Genomic DNA, 19,811 nt, shown 5'->3' with positions numbered 1-19,811 from the left:
TATCATTTACTAAGTGATAATTATGAGATGAAAATTCAAAACTATGACATACTGAAAAGTATTCTATGACTTACACATGCATATTAATATTTCCGTATTTAATTGCTAATATTTAAATTGAATAGCAACACTATGAATGCAAATTTATGATGATTTCGCTCAATTAACGTGTAGGTTTTAATGGAAGCAAAGATGTCTGAAATATAAATCTAATGGAAATACTGAATAATTACCCCATTAATTACAATAATTGTAATATATATATATATATATATACCACTCTGGGCCATGTTTTTTCTTCAAAATAAAAACTATAACTTTTACTCACAAATCTAAAAACATGAATGTGTCCAAAAATGAACAAATAGACACACAAAAAACCTCTGATATTCAGTATAATATTCTGTGTCGCAAATCACGGTCTATTTCCCACACAAAATGAGATCAATTAAACTCAAAACTGTTTTGACAGACTTAATTACACAAAATTAAAAATCAGCCATTCATCAAAAGTGCCGATTTGGAGGTTAGATTTTGTGTCATCTATCGTCAGGAGAAAAAATTAAGTTAAGTTAAATTAAGTATGATTATTATATTGGCTGTGCACTGAAATAAACATAGTCAGAGCTATTGGGGGGAAACACTTAGAAAGAAACATGAAAGTGTATATTTGGTCCATAGACAGTATAAGCCTATATCTATTTTCACTTGTGGTTATTGGAGTATTATTTGATTTATTTGAGCTGTATTTTAATTAACTTTGAGCTCAGATTCATTAATGACGGGGATTTAAACTGTGATGTAATGGAGAAACCGCAAGAGTTCGCTGTCACACACACACACACACACACACACACACACACACACACTTCACTTTCTGTGTTTATTTATAGCTAAAGAAAAAGAAAAGTTAAACTATGAAAATAAACCACGCACAAGAAAAAACTAAGATAATATTGCATCACCTCAGCTAGAAATGAACACTTGACATTAGATAACTTAGGGCCTACTTCTACTAAATTATGATTAATGCATAATGCTTATGGTAAATCAACAACATGATCAGATAGATCGCTTTTGAGGGGAATATTCGCGTGCACGCGCTCCATTGGCTTCGCCTCAGTGGCACAGAAGGCTTGAGTCAGAGGATTAATATGGGGATTATCTGCTACACACAGGTAATCCAACACACACTCCCTAACTGTGCTTCAGCATATGGCCATAATGAGCAGAAAACATGCACTCGGTCAATGAGAGATGACGTTCATACTGGGAATCCGAGGTAAGATTTAGTTGAACTTTATCTGGGTGTTTAAAAAGCTGCTTGACTTTGTGTGTGTGTGTGTGTGCGTGCGTGTGTGTGTGTGTGTGTGTGCAGAACATTGTCTGAGGCTCTCGGTGACCTGTTGCAAAGCCTGTTAGAGATGTTCTGCAAAGGTAATTGAATATTCCAGGCAACTCTATTCCCCGAACACGGATTTAATTTAAAACAGACGCACAACTGCGAGCGAAACCAGTGTGTGCTTTCTCTGATTTAGTCCGGATAAAATAAGACTGTCAGACGGACTCTAGGCATCTTTAATGGCGCTCAGTGGATTTAATCTTTATCGCGGAGACACCCGGATGTTGCGAAGAGGCTTCAGCATCAGCACCATCATCATCATCCTCATCAACAGCGCAATAAACATGACAGATAATGTGATATAATCACGCGAACTGGACTATAACAAACAATAAAACAGGGCTTCAATGTGGAGGAGGGGATGGACGAGTCAGAGGAACCGACTGAAGGAGGTAAACACACACACACACACACACAGATGTGACTGAATGCGTTTCATATTAAACGGACTTTAGTTGAGGGAATCTGGTGATGTTGTTGTGTTGTCAAAGTGACGAGAAGATGTCCGTGTCAAAGTTGTGTTGAACGCATCAGACTTGTGGATCATCATGGCTGGATATAAATATGCGGACATACATAAGAACGTTTTGCTAACGTTGCCATTAAGTTATGGAATCGATATTTAGGAATGTTCTCTTGAACGTCCAGTTGTTAAGCGTTATTTATTGGTTGTGTGTGTGAACGCTTTGGAAACGTTCCATTATGATTCTTAATGATGGAGGTTCTGAACATTCCGACAGAAGTCGCCTAGTAACATACAACCTTAGATGAACGTCCAGCTAAATGTTTCACTTAAACGTTCCATGAGTGATTTATATGTTAAACTTTTTGAGAACGTTATTAAAGACCAGATCACTTTGAATGCACGCTCTATTAATGTTACTGGAAGATGTTTATAACTTTGAGAGAACCTTGAGAGAACGTTTCCCTGTTGGCAGGCAGAAATATGAATGTGTAATGATATAGGCACACATATATCTGTGTATATGTGTGTTTAGCCATTAGTGCTGTCTAATCGATTAATTTCGAGTAATCACAGCTAACATAAAAGTTTATAAATATATAATTATATATATATATATATATATATATGTGTGTGTGTGTGTGTGTGTGTGTGTGCATATCTTCACATCATATATACATCCAGCTGTGCCGCCAGAAATTCTGGGCCCTATGGAAACCAAAATGTCTGGGCCCCCTACATTTTTTACAGATACAATTTAACCCAATAAACATGCCCTGTATACTTTTAAAAAGATACATTGCATAGTTAAAATGTCTAAAGATGAGTACAAAGCCTACAAAAACAAGAAAAAAAATATAGAAATATGTACTTGTTTACATAAAAGGGAGAACATTTATTATCTCAATTGCAATTGCAAGCACAACAGAACATAATGTACACATATTGACATACTTTACATGAACAAGCTTTAGCTGGGTCAAACTGCTCAATCAGGAAACATCAGCTAGAACTAACCCATAATTAAATCAGTCCAGGAACTAGCCATAAAACGTACTCGGTTACTAACGTAACCTCGGTTCTCTCTAGAAGAGGGAACGAGTACTGCGTCGAAGAACGCTACGGGAAAGATATTTCTTTGTCGAGATTGAAGCCTAAAATTAATCCTTAATTTTGTAATAATGTAAAACGCTTTTCTGAAGCATACAACCTAGGCGGAGCAATACAGCTCACCCATTGGCTGCTCTGCCAGAAAAGCACAGCCTATGCGAGGCCAGGACGCTGACCAATGAGGGCGCTTCGCGCCCTTCTGCGTCACCTCCCGCCCAAACAGGCGTGGCCTAGGCCTATAAATACGAGCATAGCTGTCTAACACGCCGATTTTCATCAATGAAGCGACGCAGCGCGGACACGCACGGCCATGAGACGCAGTACTCGTTCCCTCTTCTAGAGAGAACCGAGGTTACGTTAGTAACCGAGTACGTTCTCTTACGTAGAGTTCTCTCGTACTGCGTCGAAGAACGCTACGGGAACCCCATGTAAAACGCTGTGCGTGCTCTTGGACCGACACAGACACCTAAGGGCGCGCGCGCCCTGGTATACAAGTGCCTACCCCAAGAAGTATAGGGAGAGCGGCTAAATTAGCATCATCCCTTTATAGTAGTGCCTCTTAAGGCATAATAGCATATATATGTAAATATAGATATATATGAGGGGTAATAGCATGCTCATGGGACACATTGTCAGTGAGTGATGCTTAAACATTGAAGTGACCTGGGCCGCAGCGCGGGGCAGGAACACTTATACACATTAAACATTGAAGTGACCTGGGCCGCATAGCGGGGCAGGAACACTTATACATATTAACATTGAAGTGACCTGGGCCGCAGTGCGGGGCAGGACACTAATACATAGTCTTCTAGACCGAGAGCAGTTTAGCCTGCAACGCAGGAACCTCTAGGTTATAGAACCTAATAAATGTAGACGGGGAGGCCCAGCCTGCCGCCATACAGATATCTTGTAACGAGATTCCGCTATACCAAGCCCATGAAGAGGCCATGCCTCTCGTGGAATGTGCTCTGATGCCCAAAGGGCATTCCAAACCTCTAGATGCGTAGGCTAGCGCAATGGCGTCCACTACCCATCGAGACAGACTCTGTTTCGTCGCGGCTCGCCCCTTGGAGCGTCCGCTGAACGAAACAAAGAGCTGCTCCGTCTGTCGAAAAACAGCGGAGCGGGACACGTAAGCTCTTAATGCCCTGACCGGGCAAAGGGAGCTATTTCCGTCCTCTGAAGCCGGCAGGGCTACAGAGTACAGAGTACCGACTACAGAGTCGTTTGGCCCGAACTCCATACAAGAAGCTCTCACTGAGAGCGCTTGCAAGTCTCCCACACGCTTCACTGAAGCGAGAGCCAAAAGAAACACGGTCTTGAAAGACAGGTGTTTCAGGTCAACTGAGTGAATAGGCTCGAAAGGGGCCCCTTTCATAGCGTTCAACACTGTAGAAAGGTCCCAAACGGGGACTGAGGGGGGCCTTGGAGGGTTTAACCTCCTGGCGCCTCTAAGGAAGCGGACCACCAGGTCGTTCCTGCCTAGTGAACGGCCAAGCGTTGGATTAACGAACGCTGATATGGCAGCCACATAGACTTTGAGCGTGGATGGGGTTCTTCCCTTATCCAATAGCTCTTGCAAGAAGGAGAGAATCTCCGGTTCTCCACACTGAAGTGGTGACAGACCTTGATCTGAACACCATCCAGAGAACACCGACCATTTGGAAGCGTAGAGCCGTCTAGTAGACGGAGCCCTAGCTTGCTCGATCGTGTCTAACACTCCTCTTGGGAGGTTAGCGGGTACCCGTTTATGGCCCATACGTGTAGGGACCAAAGCTCGGGGTGAGGATGCAGAATCGCGCCCTTGGCCTGTGAGAGGAGGTCTCTCCTCACTGGAATCGGCCACGGGGCAGTACTTTTCAGTCGCATCAAAGCTGGGAACCAGGTCTGATTCGTCCAGTATGGAGCAACCAGTAGTACCGAGCATCCGCTCTCCTTGATTCGCTCCAGCACTTGAGGCAGGAGTGAGACAGGAGGAAAGGCATAGAGCGGACGGCGGGGCCAGACTCTGGCCAGCGCGTTCGCGCTCTTCGAAAAAAATTCTGGGCAGTGAGCGTTTTCCTGGTTTGCAAACAGGTCTATTTCCGCTCTGCCGAACCTTTTCCACAGCAGACGCACTGTCTGTGTGTGTAGGGACCACTCTCCCGTAGGAACATTGTTCCGTGAGAGTCTGTCCGGGCCTACGTTCAAGTGGCCTGGCACGTGCATTGCTCTTAACGAGCGCAGGTTGTGCTGGGCCCACACCAGTATGCGTTCCGCTAACCTGAATAGGTTTCGGGACCTCAGGCCACCCTGGTGGTTTATGTAGGCTACTACCGACACGTTGTCCGAGCGGACCAGGACGTGGTGTCCTTTTATCCGGGGACAGAAACGCCTCAGCGCAAAGTCCACCGCCATCATTTCCAGGCAGTTTATGTGCGGTAGTTTGGCTCGCTCTGCCCATTGGCCAAAGAGCGGTCTGCCGTCGAGCAGTGCTCCCCAGCCTGAGGTGGACGCGTCCGTGGACACCACCTTCAGGCTCGAGGAAGTCCCCAGGCTTACACCTGACCGGTACCAGTCTGACGCTCTCCATGGTGTCAGGGCTGAAATGCATTCCTGAGTGACCTTGAGGCGATAACGACCGTGTAACCATGCTCGGCGCGGTACGCGCGTTCTCAACCAGAACTGTAGTGGGCGCATGCGCAGCAGGCCCAACTGCAGCACTGTAGAGGCTGAGGCCATGAGGCCCAGCATTTTCTGAAATCTCCTGAGCGGCACTATGTGGCCGCTGCGGAAGGATTTCGCCATTTGCAGGGTATTTCGCCTGCGCTGTGATGACAGGCGTGCTGTCATAGACAGTGAGTTCAGATCCAGTCCTAAAAAGGAGATCCTTTGACTGGGAAACAGTGAACTTTTCTCCCAATTGACTCTCAGACCTAAGCACTCGAGGTGATCGAGTATTAGTGTCTTGTGGTGAGCGAGTTCTGACGGCGATTGAGCTAGAATCAGCCAATCGTCCAAATAGTTCAGAATTCGAACGCCTCGGAGTCTCAGGGGTGCCAGCGCCGCGTCCATGCACACTGTAAATGTACGAGGTGCTAGAGACAGGCCGAATGGCAGGACTGTGTACTGATATGCCCGGCCCTCGAAGGCGAATCTCAAAAATCGCCTGTGACGTGACGCAATTTGTATGTGAAAATACGCGTCTTTCAGATCTATCGCCATAAACCAGTCTCCTCGGCGAATTTGCGCGAGGATTTTTCTGGTCGTGAGCATTCTGAACTTCCGCTTTGTTAGCGTTTTGTTCAGACGCCTTAGATCTAAAATGGGTCTGAGACCCCCGTCTTTCTTCGGTACCAGGAAATATCTGCTGTACAGACCCCCTTCGCTCTGAGCTTGAGATAAAGGCTCTATGGCCCCTTTGCTCAATAGCTTCGCTATTTCGGCTCGAAGTAGATGTGCTACTTCTGTTTTTACCGTGGTTTCGACTTTTCCCGTGAAACGGGGAGGGCGTCGATGAAACTGTAGCGAATAGCCTCTTTTTATAGTCTCTAGCACCCATTCTGAGACCCCGGGAAGTCTTTCCCATGCATGTGCACGTGTGACTAGGGGTTGAATGTAATCTGGGCCCTGGTCGCGAAATGGCGGCGACACGAGAGCAACCGTGTGCTGTAACATGGACGCCGTGGCGTCTGAGGCGGGGGACATGTTTAACACAGTATGCGTCCCGCGCGCGCTCGACTCTCTGAGTTGAGAGAGAGCACGCGGGGCGAGCCTTACGGGGCTCGTTATGTTTGTGAATAAACGTGGGCGCTTGGTAGCGGGCACATTTATAACACCGGGGACACTGTGTTTGTGAACTGACTGACCGTTCGTTAGTTTCGTTTTTACAGAAACCGCGGAACGTGCAGTGTGTAGTGGTTGTGGGCACTGGATAGTGGGCACGCTCACTACATGTAAAGCACAACCGGCATGAGCCGATTTTATGTGTGCAAACCCTGTGTTGAACGGGGCTGTGCTTGTGTGAATGAATGGGCACTGGGTGGGCATTGCAGTTACACACATTACACCATCGGCCTTGGCCGGAACACCAGAAATTAAACTCTTTTTTAGATTTATCTGGGTCGCCGTGAAAACGGCGTTTGTGTGCAGGCAAACGGGCTTTACGGCCGGTTTGTTGGCTGCTAAATACACTGGTACAAACACGGAACTTAGGGCTGTACAAGCGAAAATCTTTGGTGGAAGTCCGGCCGCAGCGGGACCCGAACACCGTCGTTTTCCTAGCAGGGCTAGGATGGCGCCGAGGCCTCGGGCTTGCTGCTGGGCCGGTGCGGCGGGCGCGGGGCGCTGCTGAGTTCGGGCAGGCGGCTGTTTAGGGCGGCCTGTTGCGGAACTGGAGCGCTTTGGCAGGAAATGTCTCATGGCCTGCGAAGTCTTCTGTACCTCGGCGAATCGGTCCGCGAAGTCCTTCACGGAGGATCCGAAGAGGCCAGTCGGTGAAATGGGAGCGTCGAGGAACGCAGAGCGCTCCGACTCCGCCATTTCGGAGAGAGTCAGCCACAAATGTCTCTCGGAAACAGTAGCTGAGGCCATAATCCTGCCGATGGCGTGTGCGGCGGACTTTGTAGCGCGAAGAGCGAGGTCTGTGGCGCTACGTAAGTCCGGAACACTGATCGCGCCCGGGCCTTCCTCGTCTAGCTTGCAGAGGAGGTTAGCCTGGTGGATTTGGAGCACCGCCATGGTGTGCAGCGCCGATGCAGCTTGTCCGGCGGCGGAATACACGCGGCCGTTCAGAGCTGACGAAGTGCGGCAAGCTTTAGATGGTAGGACTCCCTTAGCCCGCCGTCCAGCAGAGGGTGGGCAAAGGTGAGTCGCTACAGCCTCCTCGACCGGAGGGAGAGCGTGGTAGCCTCTGTCTCGAGCACCGTCCACTACGGAGAATGCTGGCGAGGCAGAAGTACGTACTCTGGCTGAAAATGGCGCCTTCCACGATTTCGCTACCTCTTCGTGAAGCTCAGGAAGAAAGGGTGCGTGTCTGGAGGGGGGCGCAGCGCGGTCTCCAGCGAGGAAGCGGCCATCCAGCCGGTTGAGTGCAGGTTGTTCGGGCGTCGACCACTCGAGGCCGAGGCTCGACACGGCCTGTGTGAGCAGACGCATCAGCTCTGTCTCGATGCTGATCTTCCCTCCTCGACGTTCCGGAACGGCGGGGGAGGGGAGATCCACAGAGCTCGCCCATCCCTCGCTCTCCGAAGCGAGAAGCGAACAGCAGTCGTCATCCCCCTCAGATACGGCTTGCTGGTCGTCCTCCATAACGGACAAAGCGGCGTGCTGCGGCTGTTGTCCGTCGGTGAGCGACTCAAGCGACACGTTGAGAGGAGCTAGCGGCGGCGGCGGCGGCGAGCTCCTCGTGGAGGGAGGTTCCGGGACCCGCTGAGCGCGGCGCTTCTTACGGCGCGGCGCTACAGGGGGCGGTTGAGCAGTCTCGGCGAAAGATGCAAGGCGAGTCCGCAGAGTCGCGATTGGCATCATGTCGCAGTGATGGCAGCTGCCATCACCGAGAGCGAGAGCTGCATGTTCCTCGCCCAAGCAGGAAACACACAGTTCGTGGTGGTCCCCGTCGATGAGCGCGGCTCGGCAGGAGCCGCAGGAAACGCGAGACATCTTTAAAAAGACACTCGTTGCTCTTTTGTGAGGAAAAAATGTGTGCCGCGGTAGGCGAACACACACACAAAACACACACAAAACTGAAAGGATATTCCACGCCGGAGAAGCGCAGCAGGGAACGGCGGCTGAAGGCGGCGATGACCAGCGGCTTCAGGTAAGGGCTCGTCCTGCTGAGGTGCTTGTTCCAAACGGCTGTGGCGGCTCGAATCAATCCAGCGATGCGTGCAGCTTCGTTGAATTTAAGAAAATCGGCGTGTTAGACAGCTATGCTCGTATTTATAGGCCTAGGCCACGCCTGTTTGGGCGGGAGGTGACGCAGAAGGGCGCGAAGCGCCCTCATTGGTCAGCGTCCTGGCCTCGCATAGGCTGTGCTTTTCTGGCAGAGCAGCCAATGGGTGAGCTGTATTGCTCCGCCTAGGTTGTATGCTTCAGAAAAGCGTTTTACATTATTACAAAATTAAGGATTAATTTTAGGCTTCAATCTCGACAAAGAAATATCTTTCCCGTAGCGTTCTTCGACGCAGTACGAGAGAACTCTACGTAAGAGAACTAGCTAGGCCAAAAGGGCTCAAAATCAAGACACACACACACACACAGACACACACAGACACACACACACACACACACACACACACGTAATTATTTTTATTTAGTTTTCTTAATAGGCTATATAATATTAAAATATCTATTTTGTAAACTCCTTATAGCCAATGGTTACTACAGACACATGTTTTATTCAATTTTATATTATTTTTCTGGAGCATTTTATTCATATTAAGACCGTCAAGTTTGACAACATCGATCGTAGCAGCAGCACTGTCTGTCACTTCACAGAACACACGACACGGCAAACTGATTTTGTAATTTTTGAAGCGTGTAGATTTACTTTTTGTGAAGTTATCATCATGTGGCGAACACAGTAGATAAGACGTGTTTAGAGGCTTCAATCTTCGTGAAGTTTCGCGCTCAGGCTCACCTTGTTCGGCTGAGACGGGGGCGGGGGACGTGGGGGAAGTGCAGCAGCCGCTGAATCTGTGTCTACGAGACTTGATAACCCGGAGACAGCAGATATGTTATTATTGTTGGATGTAAATCATAATTCAGTAATTATTTTACTAAGCTAGCTAGATAAAAACAGGTCATCATGTAGCAACAAAAATGAGTAACTCTATGTGATATAGCCTACTGTCGACTTCATGGTTTTCTGTCTTCTCCTTCCGTTTTTAAAGCCCTGACTTTTGATGTGACATGCCTGCGTGTGTCACTGTCTGCGCTGCATCATAGCAAGTGCAATAATAAGCAGACGCTACACTGTCACTAGCGATCGTAGCTTGGACAGCGCAGGTGGAATGAAACATTGTGAGAGGGAGGGGTGTATCTGAAACAGTAAATACATTATTTGTTTTTTAAATATTAAATATATGGTCAAAACGGACAAAATACACATTCAGTGCATGAGGGTCCCTAGCACTTTTAAGGTATGTATAAAAAAGAGAAAATAAATAAGAAAATAAAAAGGGGGTCTGCTCTTCTGGGCCCTAAATCAGCCTGGGCCCTTAGAATCGTCCTAACCTTCCACCCCTTTACGCCGCCCTTGTATACATCATATGCATACATACACACACATACACACACACACACACACACACATTTCCAAACTTTTTTGTTAGTGTGATTAATCAATTATTTGCAGCACAAATATATATATACACTGGAAATATATATATATGTGTGTGTGTGTGTGTGTGTGTGTGTGTGTGTGTGTGTGTGTGTGTGTGTGTGTGTGTATAGCCATTAGTGCTGTCAAATCGATTCATTTCAATTAATCACATCTAACATAAAAGTTTATAAATATCTAATTGTGTGTGTGTGTGTGTGTGTGTGTGTGTGAGCGTGTGCGTGTGTGTGTGCGTGTATATATTCACATACATCATACACACAAACACCCACACACACGCGCGCGCGCACACACACACACACACACAATTCAATTTGACAGCACAAATATATATATACTGTGTGTATATATATATATATATATATATATATGTATGTGTGTGTGTGTGTGTGTGTGTGTGTGTATTATGTATATATATGAATATATACACACAGTTTTAGTTTTATGCCCTATACACACGCACGCACGCACGCACACACACACAATTCAATTTGACAGCACAAATATATATATACTGTATATATATATATGTGTGTGTGTGTGTGTGTGTGTGTGTGTGTGTGTGTGTGTGTGTGTGTGTGTGTGTGTGTGTAAAAATCAGCGTTGGTGAGTTCATGAGTTCATTTTACCCAAAAAGCACTGTTTATTTAATTTGTATTTTATATTTTATTCACTTGTGTTTTTGCTTGTAATTGGATTGACTGTTTACTTGTCTTTAATAATGTTTTAAATTTATAATTGAAATATAGTCAAGTTAAGTCTTCTTCATTTATACAGCGCTTTTAACAATATAGATTGTTTCAAAGCAGCTTTACAGTGATGACAGGAAATTAAAGTAAAATTTTTTGGCTTTACAGCAGCTCTAGAATAAAGTTTTTTTTTGTAAATTAGTTTTTGATTGATCTTACGATGCAAAGATCATCAGTTATTAAAGCAGAACTCCAGCGCAAAATGAACCTTTGGTCTAATTACACATTGTTACCTAGTCAACCGTTATCTGAGATTTGTTTTCATGATTATCGAATGTAAATAGTTGTATCTCTAAAAACAGTTTAGCCTATAACGCTAGTATAGCGCTAGTATATGGGGCATGGAGTAATGACAAATAAAAATCGCTTGTTAATACCACTAACAAGGCTCAAAATAGCCCCACACTATCACGGCAGCATAATGAGGGTCCCTACATGCAAACCGAAGCATTGAATCCATCTTTGAAAAACAGACTCTATCAGTCGATCTACAAACCACCGATCCAAATGCGCTGAACTGTGTAGAATCTCATATGGTCCAGCGCATTTGGATCGGCGTTCGTAGATCGACTGATAGAGTCTGTTTTTCAAAGATGGATTCTACTTGTATACGCGAAGTTGACTGTATGTATAAAATATCTTCTTATTAAACTGTCTGGACACTGTCAAAGTTCTCAATGCTTCGGTTTGCATGTAGGGACCCTCATTATGCTGCCGTGTTAGTGTGGGGCTATTTTGAGCCTTGTTAGTGGTATTAACAAGCGATTTTTATTTGTCATTACTCTATGCCCAATATACTAGCGTTATACTAGCGTTATAGGCTAAACTGTTTTTAGAGATAAAACTATTTACATTCGATAATCATGAAAACAAATCTCAGATAACGGTTGACTAGGTAACAATGTGTAATTAGACCAAAGGTTCATTTTTCGCTGGAGTTCTCCTTTAACTTAGGGTTAACACGACACCGTTTTCAACCGAAAACAGAAACTTTTAATGTGTTCTGGACGTTTGTCACGTTTTGGGTTTTGTTTCATGTTTCTGTGTCTTGTCATGTGATTTCCTGCTTGTCATGTGATCCTGCCATGTGTCTTTTCATTGGTTAAAGGGGTGGTAAAATTTTCACAAGATGTAAAATAAATGTCCCCAGAGTGTGTGTGTGAAGTTTTATCTCAAAATACCCCACAGATATTTTTATATAGCATGTTAAAGTCACTTTTTGAGGGTTTGCAAAAACACACCGTTTTGTGCCTGGCCCTTTAAATGCAAATGAGCTGCTGCAGAGGGCGGGGTTTCAAGAGCTTGTGTGTGTGTGTGTGTCTGTGTGTGTGTGTGTGTGTGTGTGTGTGTGTGTGTGTGTGTGTGTGTGTGTGTGTGTGTGTGTGTGTGTGTGACAAAGATGTTTACAAGAAGAAGTGACAACATGTAGAAGCAACAGGACGTCTCTGAATGGTTAGTTGATGAATTTATGTTGCTGATGTGGAGTTAACGATCTTTAATTAGCATATTCTGTCATGATAATCTATACATCGCTCGTATAGGAACTGTTGTGAGATGCACACAGAGTGACTTTCTATTGCATGTGAAAAGATGGATGCTAAAGTTTGAGCTGACTCACAAATGTGCTCGACTACAGCAACTCTTCCTCTTCTCAACATGGACTGCGTGCTTATGTAAATTCTAGGGTTGGTGATGTCACTAACCCGGGAGGAATGTCGTGTAGTTCCTGCCAGCCGTTTGTTGTAGTCCTTTTCTTTAAAAGCAAATATCTCCCTTTGCTTTGAACTTTGAGCGTTGTAACTTTGCAGATGTTGTTTATGATCAAACAGCAACATTACACACTAACTACAGTTAGAAAAGTCAAATCCTGATCAACCACACATTTAATCTTCAGATCATTGTTCACAGGTGTTCCTTGTCTTGTAGTTAGTCTCTCTATTTAAGCCCTCATGTTTGCCCTGTGTCTCGGTTGAGTATTGAATGTTTCCTGTCGATGTTCTTGTTTTGAGTTTCCAGGTTCATGCTTCTGTTCCATGTTTGATCACGTTTTGTTAATTAAAGTTGCACTCGGGTTCTAACTTCAACTTATATACAATCTATATACAATCTGTTTACTTCCAAATGCTTGTATTCTGAAAAGGATAGTTCTAGGGATGGTTCCCGAGGGAATGTTCTCCTGGTTGGGTTCGCACCGACAGTATGATCTCTGACGTGACGTAAGCCGCTCTTGCTGGGACTTTTATTTTGACGGCGCTGAGAACGACTGATCTCACAGTGTTCACATTCTCCATGTTCATCAGTTTACGATCTGTCTAATACGTCATTAGATAAAACTGTTATACATAGAAAGTAGACAGTGATGAAAAGTTATTAGCGTATGCCGTGTGGTTGATGTCCAGTGTTGCTGAGCAGAAATACATAATCATGTCAATCTTGGTTTTCCTCAAAGTCACGTTAGGTTTCTCCTCAGTGTAAAGGTTGAGACGTCCATCTATCTCTGTTTTACATGTTCGTAGAGTCAGTTTGTGGAGTAAATATATAAGCTATAATCTGTGTGATTACACTGCTTTTTTAAAAATGCTGGTGTTTCGCGTGCGTTCAGCCAATCAGCGAACACTAACGTCACGGATAGTTCCTATAGCGCTGGTTTAGACCGACTCTGGAGTTCCTAGAACTAAAATCGTTCCTAGTTCCTGCGGTGCGAACACGCCAAAATCCGGGAACTTCCAAAAGTAGTACCGGTAACCCGAATAAGTTGGCAGAACTCAAAATATTTAAGGCAATCAATTGCCTCAAATTTTTTAAATTCTGAAATTCAAAGTTTAAGTAAGCAGAACTAGCAGATTTTTATTTTGTACTTAAACATTTCAAGTTAAGAACAATTAAAATGTAAGAGTACATTAATTCATACAATTAACTTAAAACTTTCATGTAGTTTTCCACATCTCAATGTGAATACTTTTATTAGTATAAACTTAGTTAGCTTCAATGAGCCAATCTGCTAACATTCTAATTTGCTGACATATTAGCAATAGTGTGTTATACAGAAGCACTTGCTATAAAGATATTGTTCACTCTCATATCAAGCTCATGCTCCACTCGTCACCATGATGGTAATATCCTGAAACCAACATCAGAACTTCTTCTAAATTAGCATAACAAAACATTAATCACTACTAAATCTCCCACTTAACATTAATCTAACACAAAAAAAAAACATTATATTACACTTAATTTTAGCATTTATTCTCCCTTTTGAGTGCCATCAGCAAAGCATGCTGGGAAATAGACATCCCAGCTGTTTCAGTGAAACTTAAGTTCGTCTAAATTAAAATAAATAATTTCATAAAACTCAAAACAATGAAACAGTTCAGCTTACTTAAAATATATCAGTTCTGTGAACTTGAAAGAAACAGAAAGTGCTAAATACTCATAAAAGTTCATTTGACTGAATTAATTAGTTTAATTTAAGTTTGTCTTACTCAAACCGATTAATTATTTTGAGCGTTAGCGTTTACAGCCAAGTTCCTCCGGTGCAAAAGCCCCTAACGACCAATCTTTCTCTTTCTCTTTCTCTTTTCAGGGGCCAACTATGCCAGTGGCACCAGAGTCCCGGGCCCCAGTGAAGCTCCTCCCACCTGGACTGAAGAGCTGTCAATCACCAGCGGTCACTCACCGGCCCAGGCCGCCGCTCTCTCCTGGCAGGCCGCGATCCGCGCCGCGAGACAGTCTCAGGACGTCCCGAAGCCCCTGAACCCCTCGGCTCCTGTGAGCGCGGGGCCCGTCAGCTCTCTGGCCCAGAGGAAACGCCAGCAATACGCCAAGAGCAAGAAACAGGGGAACACGTCTACTAGCAGACCGCCCAGAGCTCTCTTCTGCCTGACTCTCAATAACCCTGTGCGCAGAGCGTGCATTAGCTTAGTGGAGTGGAAGTATCCTTACATCAGCACCGATACGACACCGGGATCCCGCGGGTCTTCGGTTACACTGAGCTGGAGGAAGGGGGGTATTTACCGGATCACATGTTCATTATGGGTATTAAAGGGATAGTTCGGCCAAAAATGATATTAAACCCATTATTTACTCACCCTCAAGCCGTTCGAGATGCATGTGTCAATCATTTATCAGACGAACACATTTTCAGTAATTTTAGAAAATGTCTTAGATCTTTCAGTGGTTATAATGTCAAGTTATGGGGTCCACCTCCTTCAAGTCCCAAAAATGTGCATGCATCCTTCACAAAAGTAATCCATCCGGCTCCAGGGGGATAAACGAAGGCCTTCTGAGGGTAATCCGTGCAGTTTTGTCGTAAAAATATACATATTTAAAACTTTATAAATGAAAATAACTGGCTTCCGGCAACGGTCGACGGGCGTTCACGGGAGATGGATGCCGGCGTAGGACGTAGCGTAGGAAGCGTCGTGACCACTTCCCTTCAGGAGCAAAAACGCTGTTTGTAATTCACCATGTGACGATATGTCAACTTCTGATTCAACCAATGAGATGAGTTTGGGGCGGGACTATCGTCTATGACTGACCAGTGTTAGTTGGTCCGAGTGTTTAGAAACAATAGTCACATATAACTAACATGCAATAGCTTTAAGTTAGGGATGCACGATAACGGCCACCATATCGGTATCGGTTCATTTTTGATGTTATCGTTATCGGCCTGATAAGAAAATTTGTCCGATATATTAAAGCTGATAAATAATGTATTATTTCCTTCAGCTGAGACACTTCAGATGCGACTGTTCAACATGATGCTTTTGAATAGTTTGAAATATGATTGAAATCACTTTAAAAAAGGAAAATACAGTAAAGTGCAACATCTGCCATCTGTCATATTGGCTACATAAATTTATATGTGTTTGGGACATGGCTTTTACTGGTGAAACTTTTGTTTTTGACTCTCAAAAGTTATATAAAAATGTTGATTTATCTGCCTATATATCGGTTATCGGCTTTCAAATATAAGAATTATCGGTAATCGGCTTTCAAATATAAGAATTATCGGTAATTGGCTTTCAAATATAAGAATTATCGGTTATCGGCTTCCAAATATAACAATTATCGGTTATCGCTTTCAAATTTAAGAATTATCGGTTATCGTCTTTCAAATATAAGAATGATCGGTAATCGGCTTTCAAATATAAGAATTATCGGTAATCGGCTTTCAAATATAACAATTATTGGTTATCGGCTTTCAAATATAAGAATTATCGGCTATCGGCTTTCAAATATAAGAATTATCGTAATCGGCTTTCAAATATAAGAATTATCGGTTATCGCTTTCAAATATAAGAATTATCGGTTATCGGCTTTCAAATATAAGAATTATCGGCTATCGGCTTTCAAATATAAGAATTATCGTAATCGGCTTTCAAATATAAGAATTATCGGTTATCGCTTTCAAATATAAGAATTATCGGTTATCGGCTTTCAAATATAAGAATTATCGGTTATCGTCTTTCAAATATAAGAATTATCGGCTATCGGCTTTCAAATATAAGAATTATCGGTTATCGGCTTTCAAATATAACAATTATTGGTTATCGGCTTTCAAATATAAGAATTATCGGCTATCGGCTTTCAAATATAAGAATTATCGGTTATCGGCTTTCAAATATAAGAATTATCGGTTATCGGCTTTCAAATATAAGAATTATCGGCTATCGGCTTTCAAATATAAGAATTATCGGTTATCGGCTTTCAAATATAAGAATTATCGGTTATCGTCTTTCAAATATAACAATTATCGGTTATCGGCTTTCAAATATAACAATTATTGGTTATCGGCTTTCAAATATAAGAATTATTGGCTATCGGCTTTCAAATATAAGAATTATCGTAATCGGCTTTCAAATATTAGAATTATCGGTTATCGCTTTCAAATATAAGAATTATCGGTAATCGGCTTTCAAATATAACAATTATTGGTTATCGGCTTTCAAATATAAGAATTATCGGCTTTCAAATATAAGAATTATCGGTTATCGGCTTTCAAATATAAGAATTATCGGCTATCGGCTTTCAAATATAAGAATTATCGGTTATCGGCTTTCAAATATAAGAATTATCGGCTATCGGCTTTCAAATATAAGAATTATCGGTTACCGGCTTTCAAATATAAGAATTATCGGTTATCGGCTTTCAAATATAAGAATTATCGGTTATCGGCTTTCAAATATAACAATTATTGGTTATCGGCTTTCAAATATAATAATTATCGGCTATCGGCTTTCAAATATAAGAATTATCGGCTATCGGCTTTCAAATATAAGAATTATCGTAATCGGCTTTCAAATATTAGAATTATCGGTTATCGCTTTCAAATATAAGAATTATCGGTAATCGGCTTTCAAATATAACAATTATTGGTTATCGGCTTTCAAATATAAGAATTATCGGCTTTCAAATATAAGAATTATCGGTTATCGGCTTTCAAATATAAGAATTATCGGTTATCGACTTTCAAATATAAGAATTATCGGTTATCGGTATCGGCCAACATTTTTTATATCGGTGAATCCCTATTTTAAGACCCAAAAAGCCACATAATATGACTGGCATGACAGGGTACAATTCTTCAACATGACAGAACTTTGTGATTTTCAAATACAATTGTATTTAATCAAGTTTGGTTTGGTGGGATCTGTTGGGGAATGAATGATGTTATGACATTTCTCCTTAAACCTGTTACTTCCAGACCTTTTGATATCTTTATACTGCTGTCAATTTTTGCCAACTGTGTGGCCTTAGCCGTTTACATCCCCTTTCCTGAAGACGATTCCAACTCAACTAATCATGATTTGGTGAGTATTGTGACGTCTCTTCTGACTTCTCATTGGCTGTGTCGTGGGATTAGTTTCTGCTAATTGAGATTAGATGAGTGAATTAAAGTGGAATTACATGAGCACAAAGGCAACTTTCTCCAAAGGTGCTTGTCCATATTGCTCATGTCTTTGTCTGCGGTTGTTCTCTTTTGTAGCTTAATTGCATCTCATAGACCTAAATTTCAAACCTGGTCCAGAACTGCACATTTAAATGCCCTTAAAAGATTAAAATGGGATCAAATAGATACTTTAGCTGAAGTCCTTTGCTCCTCAGATCTTTCTCGGTAGAAAAAGCCCCTGGTAATCTCACATGTGTCTGTTTGGCTCAAATCAAAACTTGTAATGTTATGCTTCACCTCATAGCTGATCGGTCTGCTTAATGGATTATAATGCTTTAACGAAAACTTTTTCTTAAAGGGGTGGTATAATGCCCTTTTTACAAGATGTAAAATAAGTCTCTGATGTCCCCAGAGTGTGTATGTGAAGTTTTAGCTCAAAATACCCGACAGATATTTTTATATAGCATGACAAAATTGTAAATTTTTGAGGGTGAGCAAAAACGCACCATTTTGTCTGTCCCTTTAAATGCATATGAGCTGCTGCTCCCAGCACAGGGGGCGGAGCTACAACAGTCTGCACTCACACACACACATGCACTGAAAATTTCTAAAACCTTTAGCCTTTTATGTTCAAACCGGAGTCAGACAAAGATGGAGAGACTCAAGAAGAAGTGACAACATGTAGAAGCAACAGGACATTTCTGAATGGTAGTTATGTGTAGTTATCTTCTAGTCATTGATTAGCATATTCTGTCTTGACAATCTATAAATCGCGTTCCCAGAGGAGGGGTTTATGCAAATTTTAGGGTTGGTGATGTCACTAACCCGGGAGGAATGTCGTGTAGTTCCTACCAGCCGTTTGTTGTAGTTCTTAAAAGGCGATTTCTGTAAAACGAAATATCTTCCTTTGCTTTGAACTTTGAGCGTTGTAACTTTGCAGATGTTGTTTATGATAAAACAGCAACATTACACACTAACTACAGTTAAACAAGTGAAATCATAATCAACCACCCCTTTAAAAATACTTCAAAGTGGATTTATTTAATAATTATGGAACTATGCATATTTTAAACATTGAAGTAAATGCCAGATACAGTTTATTCAGTAACCGAATGACCAATAATATCTATAAAACAAGCCCAAAATATACCGGGACTCTTATTTTGAAATGTGTATGCTTTACTATTGCCGACTGCTCATTTAAAAAGATACAACCATCTGCAACATATTATAATATAAGCACCATAAAATTAACAACGTCATAATTCATCAACAGTAGATCATATGTAATATTTTGCCATAAATAGCTGGTATTCATTGATTGTAAACTGTGCAACAGCACTGCACTTTCAATCTGAACATGCAACGCTCATATTTATTCAATGAACAATGCCTTTTGAAGCCGTATCACAACTCCTGTTATTCGCAAGCACACAAACTCGAGTGTGTAATTCCCTGTGATTCATGCAGTCTGGTGATCATGACACTAGGCCTATGGTGTTTTTCTTGTAAATGCAGAGTGAGTTTTGCTTCTCTGAGCTCCAGGGCTTCGAGCATTGGGCTTGTCCGGTGAGATTAGCTTCAGTCGAGTCAGTGACACCCGTGTTTAACCTTTCTCTCTCTCTCTCTCTGTATTTCCATTACACTCACTCATGCATGCGCATCGATCATTTCCAGCCTACAAACCTATATTCTCAATTGCACACGAGCCTCTGGGAAAGCCCTTTAAACAAACACGGCTGAGCTGTAGTAAGAGTGGCTGGCGTTTCTGAACAACAAGCTGTGTATATTTATATTCCTCTGCGTGACACAAGTCCATCTGTAACCGGGGGGGTGGAGAGGATCATGGGAGGATTATATCTTCACTCACTCTC

At 42.8% G+C, this 19,811-nt stretch overlaps 1 protein-coding gene across 1 annotated transcript in view; it reads left to right on the top strand.

The window, feature by feature from the left end:
• The first annotated feature begins 1,373 nt into the window (after positions 1-1,373).
• cacna1db (calcium channel, voltage-dependent, L type, alpha 1D subunit, b) overlaps positions 1,374-19,811 on the top strand; it is a 120,312-nt gene continuing 101,874 nt past the window's right edge. Inside the window, exons 1-3 of the mRNA XM_079637795.1 lie at positions 1,374-1,794; positions 14,629-14,977; positions 17,752-17,857. Of these exons, the coding sequence (XP_079493921.1) occupies positions 1,764-1,794; positions 14,629-14,977; positions 17,752-17,857 (486 nt within the window). The 5' untranslated portion in view covers positions 1,374-1,763. The remainder of the gene's footprint in view (positions 1,795-14,628; positions 14,978-17,751; positions 17,858-19,811) is intronic.

This window comes from Phoxinus phoxinus (assembly GCF_949152265.1).
Source record: "Phoxinus phoxinus genome assembly, chromosome: 15".
Classification (NCBI taxonomy): Eukaryota; Metazoa; Chordata; class Actinopteri; order Cypriniformes; family Leuciscidae; genus Phoxinus; species Phoxinus phoxinus.
This window is presented reverse-complemented; position numbering and strand designations above follow the sequence as displayed.